This window comes from Euprymna scolopes, chromosome 11 (genome assembly GCF_053919585.1).
Source record: "Euprymna scolopes isolate OS-2025 chromosome 11, ASM5391958v1, whole genome shotgun sequence".
NCBI lineage: Eukaryota > Metazoa > Mollusca > Cephalopoda > Sepiida > Sepiolidae > Euprymna > Euprymna scolopes.
Window position 1 is genome coordinate 34,853,916 of NC_136492.1, and position 23,348 is coordinate 34,877,263.

A 23,348-nucleotide genomic window follows, 5' to 3' on the forward strand; every position below is an offset into this window, starting at 1 on the left:
ATAATGAGTTATTTCTTTGAATTCTGAAAAAAATAATATATAATATTATTAACGTGATATTTACCTCATAAATTATCCATTTGTATTTTTTGTGATTGAGTTAAGTATAAAAATTCACTCTGTACGAATTCCTACTTGACAAAATATTTTCTAAAATTATTTGGATTTCTTCTTAAACCAGCCGGATAGGTAAGCTAATAATATATATATATATATATATATATATATATATATATATATATTAGATAAAAATTAAAAATTGTAATCTATATATCTATAAAAGTGAAAGTTTGTGTATGTGTGTGTGTGTCTGTGTGTGTACATTTCCCTACGCAATAACTCTGCCAATTTTTAGTCTACCGACTTGAAATTTGATATACAGGGTACTGAGATTTTGAAAAATCGATGTGATTTGTTTTTGGTCATAAATTTGGCGATTAAGAGGTCAAAGTTCAACGATTTGACCTTTGAAAACTCTACCAAACTCCTCGACAATTTTGGGTTCACACACTTGAGATGTTAGATATAGGTTCCCTGGACGTGGATCTAAATAACGATTTGAGCCCAAAACACAAAATTTTAAGGGGTCATAATAGTGTTCAAATAAAAAGAAATTAACTTTTTTTTGCTCAACATACACATCCAAATATCTGAGCAACGCCGGGCAACCATTAAATAATGAAGGTAATAAAGTTTCATAAATTCATCAAAATACTGTTTTTATTTTCATACAGTTGTTCAGACTCATCTAATCCCATACATCTTTATTATATACAGAATAATCAACGTGTACAAAACATTAGTTTTTGATGCTTTCTTCAAAGCTTATAAACATTTTCATGTTTAGGCTGGCCTAAACTTAAAAGGCATTCAATGTACATCTATTGTTCTTTGTATATATATTATATTTTGAATCATATATTTTTTCTATTTTTCAACTTATATATTGTAATGGAGCAAAGTCTGTTCACCTCTACTTTACGTTAGAATATTCCAGTTAATGTGCATTATTACGATGTGCATTAATTGTGCATCTTGTGTAATTATACTTTATTATTAACCATGGATAAAATGATCTATTTAAAATTCACAAAATAAGTTATGCATATTTTTACCAACCGGTGTTGTTTATGTTGAGATCTAATCTTTCCTTCTTCTCGACCATGAAATCTGAAGTTAATGTAGAGAGACGACTTAGCCTGCAAGAGTGGACCGCCGAAATCTTCACATGTTATATATACAACAATAAAGAACAAGCTTAACAATGACCTTAAGTTTGATTTGGTTGTGAGCAAATTTATACAGTAAAATTTATGGAAATATTTCAAGCAGAGATTGATATTTTTAATAACTTATTGATGAAATGAATTTTTTTATAAAATTGTTATTAGTAAAGCTATTTTTGTCACCAAAAGAAGGGGAAATCTTACGTTACTTAATGCATGCGAAAAGATGTTTCAAGGTTAGTGCGTGTCTATCAATACTTAATTAAATCAAACGAGAAGATCCATTACTAAATCGAATTTATTTCAGCAAAGATTTAATTAGCAAGTTGAAGTAATTACATTAATTATGATCAACAAACGATAATTTTCGCAAAGAGTTGACTTTTCTGGTGGTTAACCAGCCACGTTTAGATCGATCCGTGTAGTATTCATTAATTAATCTTATGATATGTAAATTGCGCTCAAACTCATGACTTCAGTGACAAAATAGACTTGTACGTTTCCAATCAGAGGGAATAAAAAGGTATCATTGGGGTAATTAACACTAAGGTGCGAATTGCCGATGAATCATCTACCAATCATGTTAATACTTAGGCATTTGGTATTTAAACATACACTAAACGTATGTCATTTCTTGACACATTCTGATTAAAGGTTAAGCAGGCAATTCACCGCTAGGTGTGATGAATTGTGGTTTTACCTGGCACTGGGCTTTGGAAGTCCGTCCCAGACCGTTGCTCCACTGATGGTGCGGACATGCAGAGGCTCAAGTGCAATGTGAAAAGTTATCTCGCTTCGCAGCTCCCCGCATATTATCCTTGTATATTCGGTCCAAATTTTAGCTACTTACATCAAATTGACAATGTGTCTTGTTTAAATAAAAAGGCTCTGATTTGGCAATTTTAAGTTTTCTTAAGTACACAAGAATAAAAGTGGGCGTTATGCTACTATTGTTCACTTGTACAATAATTCAATTTGATAAAATTATTTTGTTGGCGAGAAATACCCGCCTCTCTTTCTTTTTATACATGGAACCTGTCCGGGTGTTTATTCTGAGATTTAATAGAGCGTGGTATTTTCTAATGGATTTGTATGCTAATTTATACATATATATGTGCGTGTGTGTGCGTGCGTGTGTGTGCGTGTGTGAGTATGTATGCGTGTGTGTGCGTGTGTGTGTGCGTGCATGTGTGGGTGTGCGTGTGTGTGTGCGTGCATGTGTGGGTGTGCGTGCGTTGTGCATTTAGCTAATCTACTTTCATTGAGGCAAATGTTATTAAATTAAACAGAATGTTTGTGTTTGATGAGATATTTTTTCAAATCTTTCAATATTGAAGATATTATTTGGATAAAATTATTGTATCTAAGTTGCGAGGCTTTTTATCCTATTTTTCAATTCATTTTACATTCGGTATTATACATATTTTCATCACTGAGCTGGGTTATTCTATGCGTGTTTCCAATTATACCTTTACTGTGGAGATTTTAGCAATTAGCACTTTTATGCCTATTATATGAGCGTCTGTATAGATGAGATATAGCGTGTTAACGTGATTGCTTTACGGCTAAAATTGGATAATGTAAGTTATTACGTTAGTTTAAATCTTGATTCTAGTTTTATAATTGATATTACTAATTGTGGGATGTCTAGTTTTAATGTAAATGACTATATAAATTTTAATCGTTTTTAAGTTGGTATTTTGGTGTATTATTTTTTTTATTAACTAACAAGTGTTCGTGGTGTCTATATTTTGCATTGTTGTCACAGTTTTTAATGGATCTTCCTTCATACAACGTATTTTGTTTCAAATATATTTATTACATTCTGATGGCTTCTTGTTTCTTTCTAATAATAATGTGCTCATGGAGTGAAAACAATTATCTTGACTTGTAAATGGCGTTGGGCCAGTTTTATCTTCACAGTATGAAAAATGAACAAAATGATAAATGGGCGCTAACAGGTTATCCTCGTCGACCCCGTCACCCCCATATGTTGTATATTACTAGTATTTTATTCCACCTTGACTTTAAAATCTTCATTTCTCTTCTGTTTTCTACAATAACTTCAAGGTTCCCGACAATATCTTCAAACATAACAACCTTTCCTTCGTCGACTTAATACTTCTCATTCATACAGTCCTTCTCTATCAATTTATCTACTTTGCTCCCTTTCTCTCTCTCGCTCTCTCCCTATCGCTGTCCCCTTCTCTGTCTTTCTCTATCTGTTTCTGTCTCTCTCACTCTCTGTCGCTGTATGTCTGTCTGCCTCTCTCTTTCTGTTTCTCTCTCTCTCTCTCTCTCTCTCTCTCTCTCTCTATATATATATATATATATATATATATATATATATATATATATATATATATATATATATATATATACATATATATTATTTTGTTGATTGGGAGTATCGGGGATTCATCGATCTGGCCATGTCGTCATCATGAAAACGGGTAAGTAGAGGCCGACCAACTTTTCGGTATAATTCATTATTAGAACCTACAATCGTACACTTTATCCTTTCTATCTTCAACTAATTAATGACATAAGCTTTAAAGATATAAAGAAACACATGCAAACATTAATCCCAAGTTTACAAAATAATACACTATCGATAGAGACATAATTTTCTTTCGAATTTTACAACGAAAATTAAATCCAAATAAAAAATGGAACTGACATGTGCTACTGTAACACTTGCCTGTTTAGAAGAGACCTATATGAAATGATATAGCAAGTATATGGACAAATATATGTAAAAATACTGTTCACGGAATCTTTGAAAAATACCTTAATTAGTTCTACATCTTTGGGAAACATACATGCGGCTACATCAAAGATATACACTATTATAACCTAGCACTTACACCTCAGAATTAAATTCACCCTAGAAAGGAGATATACAGAAGTGCTTTTCTTTGATATTTTACTAAATATTTTAAAACGGTAACATTGTGACAGAAATCGACCATAAATTCACATATTCCCGACAATATCTCCATTTTGAAAGTCATCACACCTAAAAAGCAATACTGTACTCTCTAGAACGCAATATCTGCAACAAAGTCATGGGCAAACACCCCCAAATGATCTGACTGAAAGAACTGCAACACACCTTAAGGAGAAGAGAATACCTATCACAACAAATACATAAAAATATCGAACTGGCAATATAGACAAGTAAAACAACCAAGCAACCCCGAAATGGTATAAACAACAAACCTGAGTATACGTCTACACACACAATACAAACAACCCCCAGAACTGTTCATGGGTGTAGAAAAACCTTGCCCCATTGAACAGAAACAACAAACTAAGCAGCATACCCTATTATATCCTAACACTTCCACCACAAATATAAAAAATAGCAGACTCCAATCCAAACCCTAAAACATCTTAACGTCATACAAACTAAACCAACGCGCAAAAAAAGGGGTTACAAAATACAACAAACATCAATTTGCAGTTTGTGGTATAATAATAGAGACGTACATAAACAAACACCCTTACATTCAAAATAAAAAAGGTCTAGTCTGCATTTCCGAAAATGAAGTCTTTATGCTAAAATGCACAACATACGGTAACTCTAGTATAGGCGCAATAAACTCTTTCACCAACACACATATAGGAGAATCTTAACGCTAAAATGCATGGAATTCGTATTAACGGTTGTTTTAAAATGTGCACATGTTTAGTTTTGCTAGCTTTTGGATTTACTTGGTTTCAAAACAGTTTTACCTTTTAGAGATCTTGATAAAATTAATGCTGCTTCTTAGAGAGTTTCCGAACCCATTTAGTATATATATATATATATATATATATATATATATATATGTATATATATATATATATATATATATATACATATATATATATGCATATATATATGTATATGTATATATATGCATATATATATACACTTTTATGTAAAAAGCTTATATATTTGAAATAAATATATAAATAAAAAGAAAAATATTTGGACTTCATGAATTTCTAAATAGTTATATGTTTGGTGTACATAGGTCGCGCTATCTTGAAATATTACGATATTCTTTTGTTCATTGCGATATTATTTTCTCTTAGCGGACCACAAAAGTATAAAAGTGTAATGTTTCACATTATTATTTTAATCCCTGCTTATAAAATTAGTAGATGAAATAGCATTAAAAAAGTATAAACGAATAATTGAATAAATAGAAAATTTCTAAAAATTGGAGATGCTCCAAAGGTAAACTAATCATCAGTGACAAATCGTTGTAGCCATTCATTGATTGAATGAGGGAATCTAATTTAATATAATTTAATAAATAATTTAATAAATGTTATTTAATTTTTAATCGACGATGTGTGAATTAACAATAATCCTCTTTTATTACGAAAGTAGAATCCACTCAAAAATTATTCCAAATAGCAATAACATGATTGAAGAAATAAATATAAAAAAACTGGCAGATATTGAGGTGTCAGAAAGACTATTATTTGTGTCTGTAAATACAAAAATAATAACTTTCTCATAAAAAGAACGGTATTGTTTATGTTATATATATATATATATATATATATATATATATATATATATATATATATATATATATATATATATATATATGCCTTTCTGTTCGTTCCTCACTTGCATTGTGAACCGGGTGACTTGTGTTTTTCTTTCTATTGAGAATGCACTTTTTCATACAGAACGCATGCGCACATCAAATAAAGTCAAAGTCTTCCCCCTCTCCCTCTCTGTTGCCTACTTCATTATTTGATGATTTCAATTAGTACTTTAATTAATTTAAATCCTTTTGCGACACGAATGACCTTGAAGGGATTTGCCCATGTTTACATTAGGGAAGGGCCATCCGATTTCTTTAAATGATTTTTTTTTCTTTCAATAATTTCTTTGAGATTAACAACTTAATTTCCATTAAGAAACTAGTATTAACATCGACCACAACATCGACCATGGTAATCTACGTAAATACCTATGTTCCATGTACTTACAGAACTTCTGTGACAAATTGATTCTTCGACATTTAATTGTTGACTCCACCTTCACTAGCAATTGCTGAAGTTCAGACGCGATGTTTACCGGTATCTAAAAATCTAAATAAATGTTGAATAATGTGCTTAGGGACTTTATATTATAAGTGCTATCTTCCCCTCCCCTCTCTCCCTACCCGTCTCTTTTTATTTCCCTTTCCTCCTCTATCGCTCACTGCCAAAAGTATGGTTGAAATATATTGATAATTGAGTTAAATATTATAATACAATGGTATTCTCAGCACTACTAAATTTCTAATTGATTTCCCTTTTCAGTTTCAAAAGATTATAAAATAATGTTGAAATAATGCAAGCCTTACCAAATCAGTTACCAAAAATAATATTTTACTTTTTAATTTTGGACCTGGGCAGTATCGAGTAGAAAAAATGACCTCGCTATATTACGAATTTCAAACCTAACCTTTCATTTAAACATATTATTAAGATGCATAATATTGATGAAAAATACCGAAGAAAGTTAATGTGTATCTGTTTTTTAAGCTAATAAATTAATCTTACAATACTTAATGCCGGACAACGCCGAGTTGAATAAATAATCCTGGTAAATTTCTTAATTACTCCCCACTCCCCCGTTTTTACCCATTAAGGCGATATGGGATATTGCTAATGACAACAGTTCAAAAGAGTTAATATATACATTAGTTACTAAACGTAATATGTCATTTTCAAATTTTTTATTCTGGACAATTCCGAGTGAAAATATTTGTCTCGGAATATTTTTCAGTATACCTATCTCTCCATGGCAACATGTTTTAAAAAATGTTGATAAAATCAACAGTTAAAAGAAAGTCAATATATATGCATTGTTGTATTCGTGGTGTCCGAAGAAAGAAAAAGAGAATATAAGGAGAGATGGTTGGAAGGGAGGGGTTTATATAAGAGTGATAGAGCAGATAAGGTATATAGCAATGCTACTAGCAAAGAATTAATGTAAAGAAAGATATGGAGTAAAACCTTGTTGTTGTTGTTGTTGTTGTTGTTGTTGTTGTTGTTGTTGTTGTTGTTGATAATGATGATGATGACGACGATGATGATGATGTATTTTATTTTATCTTTTTATTTATTGAACTTTACTGAGAGTTTAATTTTATAAATTTCTAGGAAAGCATCAGTGGAAGTGATACTTTTAGTATAGAATTCTTTTAGTCAGTGATAGTCATTCGCTAACGGAAGTTATTGTCGCTGTTAATCCGGGATTATCCGTGGAGAATGCGGAATGAAAGTTAAGTTTCTACCAATCAAATTCTGATCTGAACTTTATTAAAAGCATTGGAAAACAAAGAAAAACGAAAAAAGGAAGAAAAAAAAAGAGCATTCCGGTTCAAGGGATTCGGTTGCTTTAACTAACCCAACCTGTCGTTTCTTCTTTTGACCTTCGTCTTACTTTATCACATCTCGTTTCTTAATCAACATGGCTGACTTCAGTTTTACGCTTAACTCAACAGCCGTCTATAAATAACGTGGCTCATCAAAGAAATATTCAATTCTTCTAGCGTTAGAACTTACATGCGGCGTTTTATTATGTATAAAGGATTAAATTGCACACACACACACACACACTATATATATATATATATATATATATATATATATATATATATATATATATATATATATATATATATATACTAGCAGGCCAGTCGTAAAATACACACATTTCTTATTTATTATTATCGTGTCAATTATCTATTGATTTTATGATGGACTCTCCTGTTGATTCCTACGTATGAGAGTCCGCCATAACAACTAAGTCGCTCCGAAATCGATACAGATGATTCGTTTATAGGGAGTAAGGCTCCGTGTAGAAACAACCGCAGTTTTTTGTATTACTGCTAAACTTTGTCGGTGCAAATGGCTGCCAAATACAGAATACACAGTAGACCGTATGTTTTTATTTCAGAGTTTCATTCACCTAGATGCATGTCTTAACGAATACTGGGGGGGCATCTCTCCCAGTGAATTAATGCGCTCACAGATACCAACCTGGAAATTTCTACGACTCGACGCGGTACATAGAGAGCCTAACCTTCCCAAATGGTCAACGTTGGTAAACCCGGTAATCTGGCGAGATCCGGTGTGTCAGCGTTATTGTACCGTATATATTTGTTTATTATATTGTTTCTAATATATAGTAGTGACCGCTCGGCGCTCGAATATGATATAAACATTTATGCAGATTTCATATTTATTATTATAGAGAAGATGCTTATAACTTATTATAATGAACCCAATATATATTAGTGATTTGTATATAACAGTTAATATAGGACTTGGATGGCATAAGCAACCCCGAAATAAAGTCCGTTCGATTATGTAAAACTGTAAACATTAACGTTGTTAAGGAAATACATGTGTATTTCCATGTGCGTAAAAATAACACCTTTTGTTAAGCTTGCCAAGTTACAAGAATTTTTTTTCAATTTTCAACCCTTAGCAGCTATCATTACAGACTAAAAACAAATTGAGATTTTTCCAATGGTCAAATTTCATTTATGTGTAGTTTTAAGTTTGTAAACCAAAAATTGAGAAGGTAGGTAGATAGAGACCGTACATTACACACACAGATAACTTCATATATGTATGCACAGATAATATATATATATATATATATATATATATATATATATATATATATATATATATATATATATATATATATATAAGGAGAATGAATCTAGCAAAGAAAAATATATTTCATAAAAAAAATTTTGACAGAGGAAGCAAATCTGTAAAGAGGAGCAATTAATATATATATATATATATATATATATATATATATATATATATATATAAGGAGAATGAATCTAGCAAAGAAAAATATATTTCATAAAAAAAATTTTGACAGAGGAAGCAAATCTGTAAAGAGGAGCAATTAATATATATATATATATATATATATATATATATATATATATATATATATATAGAGAGAGAGAGAGAGAGAGAGAGAGAGAGAGAGAGAGAGAGATTAAGGATTAGAATTAGAAAACATTTCGTAAGTCATGGCAGTTTGAAGTATATATATATATATATATATATATATATATATATATATATATATATATATATATATACTAGCATGTGTGCCTGGCGTTACCCGGGTGTTTGGAGGTGTGTGTTGAGCAAAAAAAAAGTGGTAGTAGGAAGGCAGGCTCGAACCCGTACCGCGAAGGAAGAAAATAACTGGAAAAAACCGACATCTTTGTTGTTACGACGACCACCAAATTAGACAATCGAAAAGGGGGGATGATTTTCGAAAATATCGGCGAAAAATGCAACACCTCCCTGTTGAAAAGTGCCCAGTTGAGGGGAAGAAATTATTTTTTTTAGCCAATTTTTCGGTATTTGTTGTCTGAAGGGTCAAGCTTCAAAACGATACTAATCTTGCGACAATCCGTTGCCTTTGTTAGAAGTTTTAGGCAGACATGCACACATACATACATAGATTTATATATTTGTACCTCAAATTTTCGACCTAAACCGATGAAAAAGCTTGCTCTATCTCTGAATACCCTTTATGTAAAATTTCAAATGTTTAGACCAGAAATTGTCTATAGTAATTTGGTAGTGACCGCAGAGGTCAATTTTTTAAAAAACTTTGACCTATATTATGACCCCTTAATGTATATATTTTGGGCTCAAATGAAATTATTAAGTTGTAATAGGAAGGCAGGCTCGAACTCGTACCGCAAAGGGTGAAAAGAACGGGGAAAAACCTGACGTCTATGCTGTTACGACCACCGGCAAACCAGAAGTGACATTTTTAAAAATTAAGGCTAGACAATCGAAAGGAGAGGATGACTTTTAAAAATATCGGCGAAAAAAGCGACTCCCCCCCCCCCGTAGAAAAGTGCCTAGTTTAAGGTGAAGAAATTAACGTTTTTAGCCAATTTTTCGATATTCGTCGTCTGAAAGGTCGAACTTCAAAACGATGCTGATCTTGAGAAAATCTGTCGGCTCTGTCAAAAATGTTGGGCAGACATGCAAACATACATACATACATACATTTATTAACTAAAAATTTTCGACCCAAAACGATGAAAAGCTTCTCCTATTTCTGAATACACTTTATGTAAAATTTCAAATATTTATAAAAAAAAATTGTCTGAATAATTTGGTAGAGGTCAATTTATTTAAAACTCAGACCCCTTAACATTTATTGTTTTCGGCTCAAATGAAGTTATTAAGTTACCCATGGGACCTATATCTAAAATTTCCGGTGTTTAGACCCCAAATTGTCGGAGGAGTTTGGTAGAGTTATTACAGGTCAAATCGTTGAGGTTTGATCCATTAACAGCCCAATTTCTGGTTCAAAACCGATCACATACATTTTCCTAAATTTCAGAACCCTGTATATCAAATTTCTAGTCTGTAGACTTTAAATTGATAGAGTTATTGCGTAGGGAAATGTACACACACAGACACACCAACACACACATACACAGACACGTTCACTTTTATAGATATACTAGCGTAGATGCCCGGCGTTGCCCGGGTGTTTGGGGGTGTATGTCGAGCAAAAAAAAAAAAAAGGTCATTTTTTTTAATTTGACCCTTTTTCTGACCCCTTAAAATTTATTGTTTTGGGCTTAAATCGAGTTATTAAGTTTGATCCGTGTCCAAGGAACCTATATCTTAAATATCAAGTGTTTGTACCCCAAATAGTTGAAGGAGTTTGGCAGAGTTCTCAAAGGTCAAATTGTTGAACTTTTACCGCTTAACAGCCAAATTTCTGGCCGAAAACCGATCACGAAGATTTTTCCAAATCGCAGTACCCTGTATATCAAATTTCGAGTCTTGTAGACTAGAAATTAACAGGGTTATTGCGAAGGAAAATGTACACCGACACACAAACAGACAGACACACATACACGTTCACTTTTATAGATATATAGACTAGCATGGGTGCCCCGCGTTGCACGGGTGGTTGGAGGTGTATGCTGAGCAAAAAAAAAAAGGTCAATTTTTTTAACTCTGACCCCTGTTATGACCCCTTAACATTTATTGTTTTGGGCTCAAATAGAGTTATTAAGGAACCTATATCTAAAATTTCAAGTGTTTAGACCCTAAACTGTCAGAGGAGTTTGGTAGAGTTCTTAAAGGTCAAACTGTTTAACGTTGACCCCTTTACAGCCAAACTTCTGGCCGAAAACTGATCACAGAGGCTTTTCCAAATCTCAGTACCCTGTATATATAATTCCGAGTCTGTAGACGAAAAATTGACAGAGTTATTGCGTAGGAAAATGTACACAGACAGACGCACACAGACACTTTCACTTTTATAGATAGATAGATATATCGATAAATAGACATATAGATAGACACACACATACACACACAAGCATATATATATGCGTTTGTGGGTGTATGTGTGTGTCTTACGATTGTGTGTTTCAACTTAACAAGTCTGTGAGGCCACTCGTGTATGGGGGTAAATGCGTGTAAATTCGCCAGTGAGACAACTGGTTGGTGATTGTTTTTTGGTGGAAATTGGGTAGAATTTTAAATTTTAAAAGGGCAGAATAGCAAGAACATGTTCACGTTGAATTTGAAGGCGACCGTGTTGTAGTCAGCTGAGAAGCAGGCAAGTGGACAGAGTTCTTAAGATGGGCAGTTCTAGGGAAGAAACGTGAATTTTATGTTTAGATTCAGACACTAATAGAAAGTAAGAAAAATGGTTCTTAGTTGTTGTAGCTTAAAGAATGTTTTTGTAAATATTTGATGGAGGACATTGAATGAAATTCGGATAAGCACTTGCCTGACAATACCGGTAGTGCAGAGGAAAGTTCGTAACATCTCTTCTGTGAAAAAAGAGTGTTCAAGAAAGAGAAAAGGGCATCGCCTACTAGGTTTCCACGCCGATTTTGAACTCTGGCTAGGTAGGATAAGATGCTCAGAGGAGCTACTCCCCAGCTCTGACAATATTTCCCCATTTTAGGATGTATTTGGCTCTTATAATGGTAAAGAATTGCGTCAGGAATGACATACTTCTGGGACCATAGAATAAAGGAACTATTTTCCAATGACCTTAGCCAAAGATTTAATGTAAGTACTTCAAGAAATAATCATTTCTAACGCATCCCTATTTTATAACACAATCAACAGTTGATTTTACAGGTTGCGTGTTTCTGCTTGTGCGGTGATAAATCTGTGATGTTAGGTTGTATAAAAGCATTAAGTCTGATCAAAATCAGATTTCCTTTTTTAGACAGATTATTTTTATTATAGATTTTATATAACTATCGGACGCATTGCGATAAGAACACTTTCATATACAGGAAGTACCTTCATGTGAAATTTGAAAATATCGGTCAAGGTTTTTCCTAGTACACACACAAAGTACATTATATATATGTGTATATATATATATATATATATATATATATATATATATATACATATGTGTGTGTGAGTGTGTGCGTGTGTGCGCGCGTGTGTGCGCGCGTGTGTGCGCGCGTGTGTGCGCGCGTGTATGCGCGCGTGCGTGTTTTTCAATCTGTCTGCGTGTGTGGGGGTCTTTTGGTGTTTTGAGTAGTGATTACTATTCCAAGATTTATGGTTTCAAGGCTGAACATATCTTACACTGTAAGCTTGTTGATTGAAACCTTGGATCACTCCGACCAAGGCAAAAGGTGTTATTATTATTATTATTATTATTATTATTATTATTATTATTATTATTATTATTATTGTTATCATTATTTTATGTTATTATTATTATTATTATTATTGTTATTATTATTGTTATTATTATTATTATTACTACTACTACTACTACTATTACTACTACTACTTCGAATATGCTGGACGATTCGTCATCTTCTATATACATTGGTTGATGATGCAAAAGAAAAGAAAGTACGATATTCTTTAATGTTGTTTTTAGATAGCGCCTTTTATGTAACTGCCAAGTTGACTTCCACATGAAATCGTAAATTTGTACAGCAATATAATCCCTATTTATCATCGTACACACATATATATATTCGTTTTTGTTCGCCTTATCTTTTCCTAAACAGGATCTTTTCAAATCAAATAAGCATGAGACATGAATTTGTATTTGTTAAGGAAAGTATTTTAGTGTTATTTTAGTATTTAAAAGAAATAATTACTATTTGAAAATAAAACAAGTTCTATTTTCACTCATTTATACATTGAACAATAATTTTTGCAGCAGTTTTTGTATTTCAGAAATTATGTGCATTTATGTTTTATTGTATTTTAAACCTGTGCTGCATTTTCTTGTAAACATATGCATAAATAACAAACATTTATATTCTTATATTGAACATTACATTATTGGAAGGATATTATTAACACTCTGTTGGCTTATAATTCCTCTGTGTCTTTTTTAAGTGTTTAATATCTTTAAATGAATTGCACGTTTTTTCTCTACTTTTCCAGCGAGTAACTCGACCAGTAACACAACAGAACCAGGTACATTTGCCGCACAAAATTGCGTTTCTTTTAACTTCCTTCTTTCTTTTTCTCTCTAACGTACACAAAACGTAGTGTGTTCACGCCCCGATAGACAGATTGGATCATGCCCTTTTGTTACACGAACGTTGCGAGAAACACACAATTTTGCCTTATTCGATGCTTTTTATCATACGTTCACTTAGCCAGTAGCCTGCCTTGTCCAATGTTTGCCTTATTCTGTTTTTATTTCATTTCGTTTTTACAGTAAGTTTTTCTATTAGAAGTTTTTGCAAAGAAATTGAGGTGAACAAAGATTTCCTAACATACATATAGTTGAGCTGTTCGAATAGATAACCAGTTTCTCAATTGCAATGTTTAAAGTACACACTTGAAGTATTCCAACTGCGCTAAAATTTCAAAGTGGATGTTAATATTTGTAGAAATATTTAACACTCTAATTTATCAATAGAGATTTTGGTACTTGTGACCATCAAGTAAGTGTGGCCTTCAATCTATCAGATTTAATAAACGACCGCATATGCTGAGCAAAAAGCATCTAAGTTGTATATATATATATATATATATATATATATATATATATATATATATATATATATATATATATATACAGCATCTGTCGTGTCGTTAATGCAGGAAATAGCGTCGAAAGGCAGGCCACATATTCAGACTTCTTACTCGTAAGATTACGAGTTAAGTATTGTTCGAAATAAATCAAAACACTTCTCGTATAATCCAGGAATAAACACCAAACATGACAACGTGCGAAGATTTGATCTTAAAAAATATTCTTCTTAATTTAATCTCAACATTGTTAAGAAATTTCTGTACGAGTAAAATATTACTTAAACAATAAAACGAGTTTTTATCGATCGTAGTCTTTTCTCGAGAATGTTCCTGTTTCTGTAAAACCAAATAAAAAAAATCATTTTGATTTTACTTGCATGTTTGAAATCTGAAAAATTTTGAAAAATATAATAATCTGTTCAAATATATTCATCACGGATCTAAACTGTTTAATTTTATTTTTGGTTTATGAAACGAAGCAACACCCTATATGAAAAAAATGTTTTTTCGACACGTTCAAATATATTTCAGTTGTGCAATGGCACGTATCAGTAATTGTACTAATTACCCTAGATAAAATGAAAGGGAACTGTAAATATTATCTTTACGATCAATTCGAAATATGACATTTCTCAGAGTGTTTCCCACTCCCTTTGTTGTTACTTAAAAATTTTGTTATTAAAAATACACGTTCATCAATTGTTGTTAATATATGACAGTAATCTATAAGAAAATACATTGCATTCGTAATTAATTAGTATAAAACAATGATAGATGAAATTAAAGTGAACCTGAACGAATAGCAATAAAATGTTTCAGAATTTTAATCGGACACAAATGAAGGGAATTTTCTCTTGTAAACCGGCGTTACTAATCAACATCTGCAACATATAAGCATTTTATCAGATACTATTTTATGCATTTATGCATCAATGAAAGTATATATATATATATATATATATGTATATATATGTATATATATATGTATGTATATATATGTATGCATGTATGTATATATATATATATGTATGTATATATATGTATGTATATATATATGTATGTATGTATATATATATGTATGTATATATATGTATGTATATATATGTATGTATGTATATATATGTATATATATATGTATGCATATATATGTATGTATATATATGTATATATTTATATGTATGTATATATATAGGTATGTATATATATATATAAATATATATATATATATATATTTACCAGAAACCTCTGGCCTTGATAGAGGACGACCAATCTTGCTGCTATAATTTTAAATGATCTAAAATAACAGCAAGAGGGACTTGATTTCACATACTTTCATATGGTATATCTCCTCTCTATTGAAAATAGGGTATGATTATGAATATATCCTATACCAAATCATTCGTATACACTGTGAAATTTACTTTATATATGAAAACCAAAGAGGAGAGATAAAACATGAAAAATATTTGGAATCAAGTTTCCTCTTGCTGTTATTTCAGATGATTTGAAACCATAGCAGTAAGTTTTAGTTTCCCCCTTATCAAAGCCAAAGGCTTTCGGGGAAATAAGATATTTTGTAATTCAGATGGAAAATTATGAAAATAAATGGCTATGATTGAAACAGTTCATGGCTGTAAAAATGGTCAAGATTAGACTCCCTTAATGTGCGGCCGTAAGGGCTAATTCTACATTGTAAACTACACAATTAACCTCATTACCTTTTCAACTAGACTGTATTCATAAAATTCTGGTCATTAGTCGCGGAGAACGAAAAAATTGCCAAAAGGATCGTACCTATATATATATATATATATATATATATATATATATATATATATATATATATATATATATGTATATATATACGAATAAAGATATATCTATAATATATATATATATATATATATATATATATATATATATATATATATAAATATTACATTTTCACCCCAAACAAGGCACATTACCACTTTGGTGTAGGGGCTACTATCAGGGGCAGCAACTAATGGGCACTACGTAGGGATTTGGGCAGCAAGATGTCGGTTCACGTTACACTTGACCTTCTGTATATCAGTACAGTTGGGAAAGCAGGGACCTGGAATGGAATTCCAGAGTCTAGCAGTTCTGGGGAAGAAACTACTGGAGTAAAAGGCTCTCTTGCATATAGGGATATCTACTGTAAAGGGTGGGATTTAGCTGCTTGTCGGGTTTGTCGGGGGTATTTACGTCGTGGTGGCACAAGTGCCTGCAATTCGTCAGAGCATTCACCATTAAAATACTTGTAGAACAGGCAGAGGAATGCAACGTGTCGTCGATGGGACAGAGACTGAAGCTTAGATGCTAGTTCAGGGCCTATCAGATTGGCGACTCTTTTTTGAACCTTGTCTAGGAGCGAGAGACTACCAGTAAATGCACCAGCCCAAATGTGACAGCAATACCCCATACCTGGGCGAATGGTGGCCTTATAGAGGTGCAGGATACTTTCAGGTGTCAGTAGTTTTCTAGCACGGTAGAGAGAACGTACCTTCTTCACCGCGGTCCTGGCAATGTTTTCAATGTAATTGTTCCAACTCATGTTTCTTGTGAACGTTAGGCCAAGCAGTTTGAAAGATGTGCTCTCAGATAGAGAGTCACTGGCCATTGCTATTGTTGGCAGAGAAGGTTTCTTGTAATTATTGAAGGAAACCAGCTTAGTCTTGGCAGCATTGAATGTGACCATTCATTTTTGTCCACATTCAACTACATATATATATATATATATATATCTATTTTTGTCCGCATTCTACTACAGATATATATATATATACGAGTAAAGACACATTATATATATATATATATATATATATATATATATATATATATATATACACGAGTAAAGATATATATATATATATACACGAGTAAAGATATATACATATATATACACGAGTAAAGATCTATATATATACACGAGTAAAGATATATATATATATATATATATATATATATACACGAGTAAAGATATATATATATATATATGTTTGTGTATGTGTGTGTGTGTGCGCGCGGTCGCATATCTATACTCGTAGCCATATTGAATATTGAAATGCCCATATCTTTGTTTCTATGGAACGAAACTACATGAAAATTTGCAGGCGTTTCGCATATTATAATAACATTCTAAGTTTGAAATTCCATGCAATTCTTAAAAAGGAACATATTTTTTAAGCTAATAAAATATGCCCAAATTAGCCTACTTTTTTAAGTACTTCTATAAGTGTCTTACAATCCAGTTTGAATTTTGCTGCTCCGGTTGCCTTCCCTGTTTTATATATATATATATATATATATATATATATATATATATATATATATATATATATATATATATATATATATCTTTACTCGTGTACATATATATATGTGTGTGTGTGTGTGTGTGTGTGTTGCAGTGTTCGAATCGTTCGACTGATGTTAATCGTGACACCCTGCACTGAGGATTACCGAAAGGATGAAACACTAGTGTCTGTAGGCATTTAATTATTATAGTAAAAAAATAATTATGACAGCCCCTTTAAGAAATTCTTTTCTTATCCTTGAGTACTTTCAGTTTAATTTAAATCGGTCGATTAAGCTCTTATGCAGAGATCATCGTATAGCGATTAGATCACTGTCTGACTGACGTAAATGAACATTTAAAATCAAAATGTTTCAATTCAACGTTATTTCACGCGGTTAATTGTAGCCGAATTGATACGGTCTTCGCTAATCGAGCCAGAGATATCTCGTGTTGAGGGGTTCGGATCTTTCGACTGGTCTTAATTGTGTCACCCTGCACTGAATATTCCCGAAAGGATGAAACACGTAGGTATTTAACTATTATAGTAAAAAAATAATTATATATATATATATATATATATATATATATATACACACTGACCAACACTTTATAATAAACGCAACATGCATGCACTTGTCTAGAGTGCGTGTCAACTATCTTATTGATGCTATCTTGTTAACGCGATGCCAATATCTAATTATGTCAGCATTTTTGCCGTTATATAAACTGTCTAAAACACAATTATGCGAGGACACCGAACTGTGGATGCGCACAGTTAATAGCATGTCGTGCGAAAGAAATCCAGAATACTTGCAAATTGTCCCAAGTGGGTTTGTTGACAATTTATGTTAGGTTATTAGCAAGGGAGAAATCATGACAAAATCCCCCTTCGTAATCTGTTTTTTTAAGTGGACTTGCCACTGAACATCATGAACATTGAAATATTCACGGATGCCATCATGTGCTAAGTTACCTTTATAGCAGTAATTTTCTTTTAAAAAATATTTTTGAAATCGGTATTTATTTATGGTTTATTACAATAGTACCTATCACAAATATTAATATATTATTTGAAAAGTACATTAAATTCTTACTTTGGTTTACTGATGATGAATATATTGATGCAGATTTCAAAAAAGAATCAACAAAACATTAATAGTTTATAATAATGACCTAAAATACCAGTGTATGAAACGTCTGTGTTGCCATTTTTATTCTATGTCTGAATTGTGTATAAATCACTACTAATACAGCTGAAAACTTTCATCGGCATTAACTCTGGTATATTATTTATCTGAAATCGTTTGGTTTATTCCTGATACACGTGCCTTAGCCAAAACATTAACAGCCAGCATTGCTACGATTGCTACTAAGAATCAAATGCGTTGAGAATGTTGATCTTGTCTGCTTTTACGAGTGTAGATTCGGAAAAAAATGCCTTTTATCACGCTTCTTTTCTGACCAAGGGAACTAAACTCAAGCCCTACCTCTAAAACTCCGATTTCAAGATAACGTCAACCAGATTTTGACATAGTTTAATATCTTTGCTGGCAATTGTGCATCATAGCATGTGATCGTAAGCAGTGTATGATACAGGTATGCCAGGATGCTGAACATTACTAAGCAGCTTTTATAGAATGTTGTAAAGTCAAGTTTGCGGGGAGCAAACATGTATTCTAAACTAATCTCTAAAGAGAGCTTCAATCTGGCAATTCGCCGAGAAACTATGTCACCAATTTAACTCGTCAACCATTCATTAAACGTTTTCCTCGTCGCTCAGGATAATTAATAGAAAATGTGTACATGATAGCAAACATATTATAATACATGATGAACCAAAATTCCAATTATAGAGACTAACCTACCGGTAATTATGTGCACTTTACTACTCTCACCACAACATTCTGCAAAATGGAAGATATTGTATGTCCTATTATATATATATATATGGTGGAACGATAAAAGTGTCGCCCTAAAGCAACACTACAACTTTATTTTAAAACTATATTTCTCATTGGTTTTATTTATAAATATTGAATGAGTAAAAGGATATCGTCACCGAAAGGGTTGTACATGTTAATTTGATTGTGTTATGCATTCCCATGACAACTTGATTAATAATTTCACAATTATTACTCTTTCGCCGTTTCTATTAATATAAAATTAAGTAATTACACCTGTGTAATTCATCATATATCTGCAATACTCCGAGCACAACACCTTTAAATATATTTAACTTAGGCGTTGCTCTTTAACACTTTGATCTATTATTTTCTATCGATTTCAAAGTACATCAGGATAAAGAGCATATATGGTTCCTGCATTATAGATTTTCCTTATTACATCGACAAAAAAAATCTGTGTATATAAATATATGGCTTTGTCTTGTTTATGTGACTATCCTTGCTTGCAGGCACTTCGATGTGGCTCGGTCTTAAAATACATTTAAATATAATATTTTAATTTATTCAGATTTCGTAATTATAATTAAAGCACCAATTTAATATTGATTGTTATATTGTACCAAATATGTAGTAATAATTTCAAAAGATAGAAAATATATATATGACTTCGGTGCCATCAACAAGAATAAAAACAAAACGGCGTCATTCATTACCAACAGAAACACCTACTGATCAATATCAGATATTAAAAATGAAATATTATGATTAAACATAAAATGTATACTTGTACATGCTTAGAATATAAAGGCTTTGACGATTTGTTTTACATATCCGAATTTTATATACATCGAGTTTCAAATTTGTAGGGCAAACATTGACAGAGTAGTTTTGCAGAGACCGTTCCGCACACACTCACAAAAACGAAAAGACTTATATGCTACACACACACACACACACACACACACATATATATATATATATATATATATATATATATACACGCATCTATATGTATATATATATACAAGTGTGTGTGCGTGCATATATATATATATATATATATATATCTGAAGCCGAATGAATTAGGTCCTTGCTAATGAAGCCAGGGATGGCTTCTGTTGCCGGATTCGAACTATCGACTGGCGTTAATCGTGACAGCCTGCACTGATGATTTCCGAAGGATGAAACATTAGTGTATGTAGGTATTTGATAATTATAACAGTAAATAATTATATATATATATATATATATATATATATATATATATATATATATATATATATATATGTATGTATGTATGTGTGTGTGTTATTTAAATCCTGAGGTCATTGTAAAGGTGTTAGTCTTAGCGTTCATTCCAATATTTTTTGTTTGTTTTAAAGTGTAAGTAAGCGTTTGATTTTTTACAATTATTAATAAATCTTCCGTTTTACTGTATTATTTTCAGTTTTTATTCGCTTCCTTTCTTCTCTGTATTTTTCTTTATGTATTCTTAGTCTTTACAAATCCACAGCATGTCTCCACATTTTTATTCACCACATACCCTTTAGCCACAAAGCACTCAATTTGAAATCTTTCACCTTTTTTCGACTCCTTTTTTGTAATCAATTCGCACAACTTCAGCTTAAACATTTTTGAAATGCATACTCTGATTATATGATATATATGTGTATATTTATGTATATCATATACACATGTACATATAAATTTCTCTCTCTCTCTCTCTCTCTCTCTCTCTCTATATATATATATATATATATATATATATATATATATATATATATATATACTAGCAGTTCAGCCCAGCTTTGCTTAAGCCATAAGTACTGTCCATAACGTTGTGTACAAATGTATATATATATATATATATATATATATATATATATATATATATATATATATATATACATATATATATATATATATATATATTCAAAAGTTTGACTCATCTTCAGGTAATCTACATCTAAAATTTCAAGTGTTGAGACCCAAAATTGGCAGAGAAGTTTTTTAAGGTCTGCAAAAGTCAGCTCTTTCAACTTTGACCTCTTGGCAGCCAAATTTTCGCCCGAAAACTGATTAAAAAACTTGCTGCTTGTTTGAAAATACTATTTATGTAAAATTTCAAATGTCTACACCCAAAATTGGCTGAATAGTTTGCTAGAGATCGCAAAGGTCAAATCGGTATTTTTTTACATCACCCCTCGGTATTCACTTTAAATTTGTCGACTTATGTAGGTTTTCGGGTACGCTGAGAACAACTATCTTATTTATTTTTTGCGCAAACAAGGTTACTCATATTTGAAGACATTCAGTATCCAACGTAATCACTATCGATTTGCTGGCGGCCATCTTGTTTCCCATTTAAGAAAAGGCCAAAAAAAGAGCCAAAATGCCCAAAAATTGCTCCTAAAAAATTTTCGGTTTCTAGGTAGAAATGCCCCTCCCCCTCCGGAAATTTTTCCGCTTCCCTATATCGAAACGGACAATCTTTTTTTTTTTTACTTTCTTAATTGCATATATTTTTTTTTACTTAGGGTCACTGCTTGGTAAGGCTCGTAAATCATACAAGAATAAAGGTTAATGACTGTCAGATAGAGACCCTGAGGATCAGCAATGATAGAACATGGTTATGTTTAATTATATAAGGGGTCGGTTTAACTAAAACTGATTTACATTAGACTTGAAAAGGATCATGTTATAGTCATCAAGGAAGCGGCATACCAGCACTGTGTTCTATAAGACAAATTGTTCTATGAAAGAAACTCTATTCATTTTGACTAAATTTATTTATATGCGCGGGGTAGGTGTTGTTTTATAGTCTCCAGTAAATATATCGACATCGAGATTCGAAATTCGAATAAAAAACATAAATGTGATTAACAGTCAAATATAAAAGACACTTGTTAAAAAGTAAGTTAGATAAAATAGGAAATTATAGCGGCATGAATACATTATTTGATTATATATATATGTCATCATAATCTGATAGATCTATTCATTATTCGGCTGCTGTTTTACACTAATTCGACACTGTTATTTCCTCTGACTAGTATATAGCGAAAATTTACGAGGTAATTAAATATATATATATGCTAAATATATGGTAATAACCAAAGAGGTACTTCGTCAGAGTATGACTTTCAATGTGGCTAGCAAGTCTGCCCAAGTTGAAGTAGGAATCCTTAATTTAAAGTAACTACTCCCAAACATGTTCCTGGCCGGTATTGAATAAAGTTGTTTATGCAACAGTATTTAAAATGGAAATGTGTTCGTTGCCCTATACTGGTAAGAGATATTTACCTCTGGCAAAAAGAAACCATAAAATATGAGACAATTCTGGTTAAAATCAAACAGAACATTTAATTCAACGTTAATAATTACAACGAGAAAGAAAAGGAAATAGTTTTAACTTTAAATGATTAAACATATTTAATGTGTCGGAATTAAAAACGCTTTAGGTAGTTTAGACTAAAAAGTCTATTGAATAACTAAGAACAATGCGAATGAGGTTGATTATTGTATAACCGTTAAAAAAACAACTGCCAATAAATAATTATTCGCGTAAAAAACGCGGTAATTGAAGATAGACGCCATTTTGTTTTTGAATTCATTATATTTAGTAATGAATTATCACTTTAATTTTATTAATTCAATCTAATTCTGTTTTTACTTTAAATATTTTTCTTTAACTAGTAAGATAACTATCGTTTTCTGGTTTTAAAATACACTTTAATATGATATTTTATTTTATGTATATTTTGTATCTATTATTATCTAGAGAATTGTTTATTAATAATTATATTTACCCAATATATAGTAGTGGCTACCCCGCGT

General features: G+C 31.6%; 1 protein-coding gene across 7 annotated transcripts in view; it reads left to right on the forward strand.

Moving 5' to 3' along the window:
• The window catches only part of LOC145287828 (uncharacterized), a 1,009,440-nt gene that overhangs the window by 193,676 nt on the left and 792,416 nt on the right, over positions 1-23,348 (forward strand). For 6 of the 7 annotated variants that reach the window (XR_013869202.1, XR_013869203.1, XM_080135695.1 and 3 more), the window contains exon 2: positions 13,689-13,721. The exons of the other annotated variant lie outside the window; for it this stretch is intronic. Coding sequence is in view for 4 of the 6 variants with exons in the window: in XM_080135695.1 (XP_079991821.1) it covers positions 13,689-13,721 (33 nt within the window). In the remaining 2 variants the exon portion in view is untranslated. The remainder of the gene's footprint in view (positions 1-13,688; positions 13,722-23,348) is intronic. 7 annotated transcript variants of the gene reach the window in all.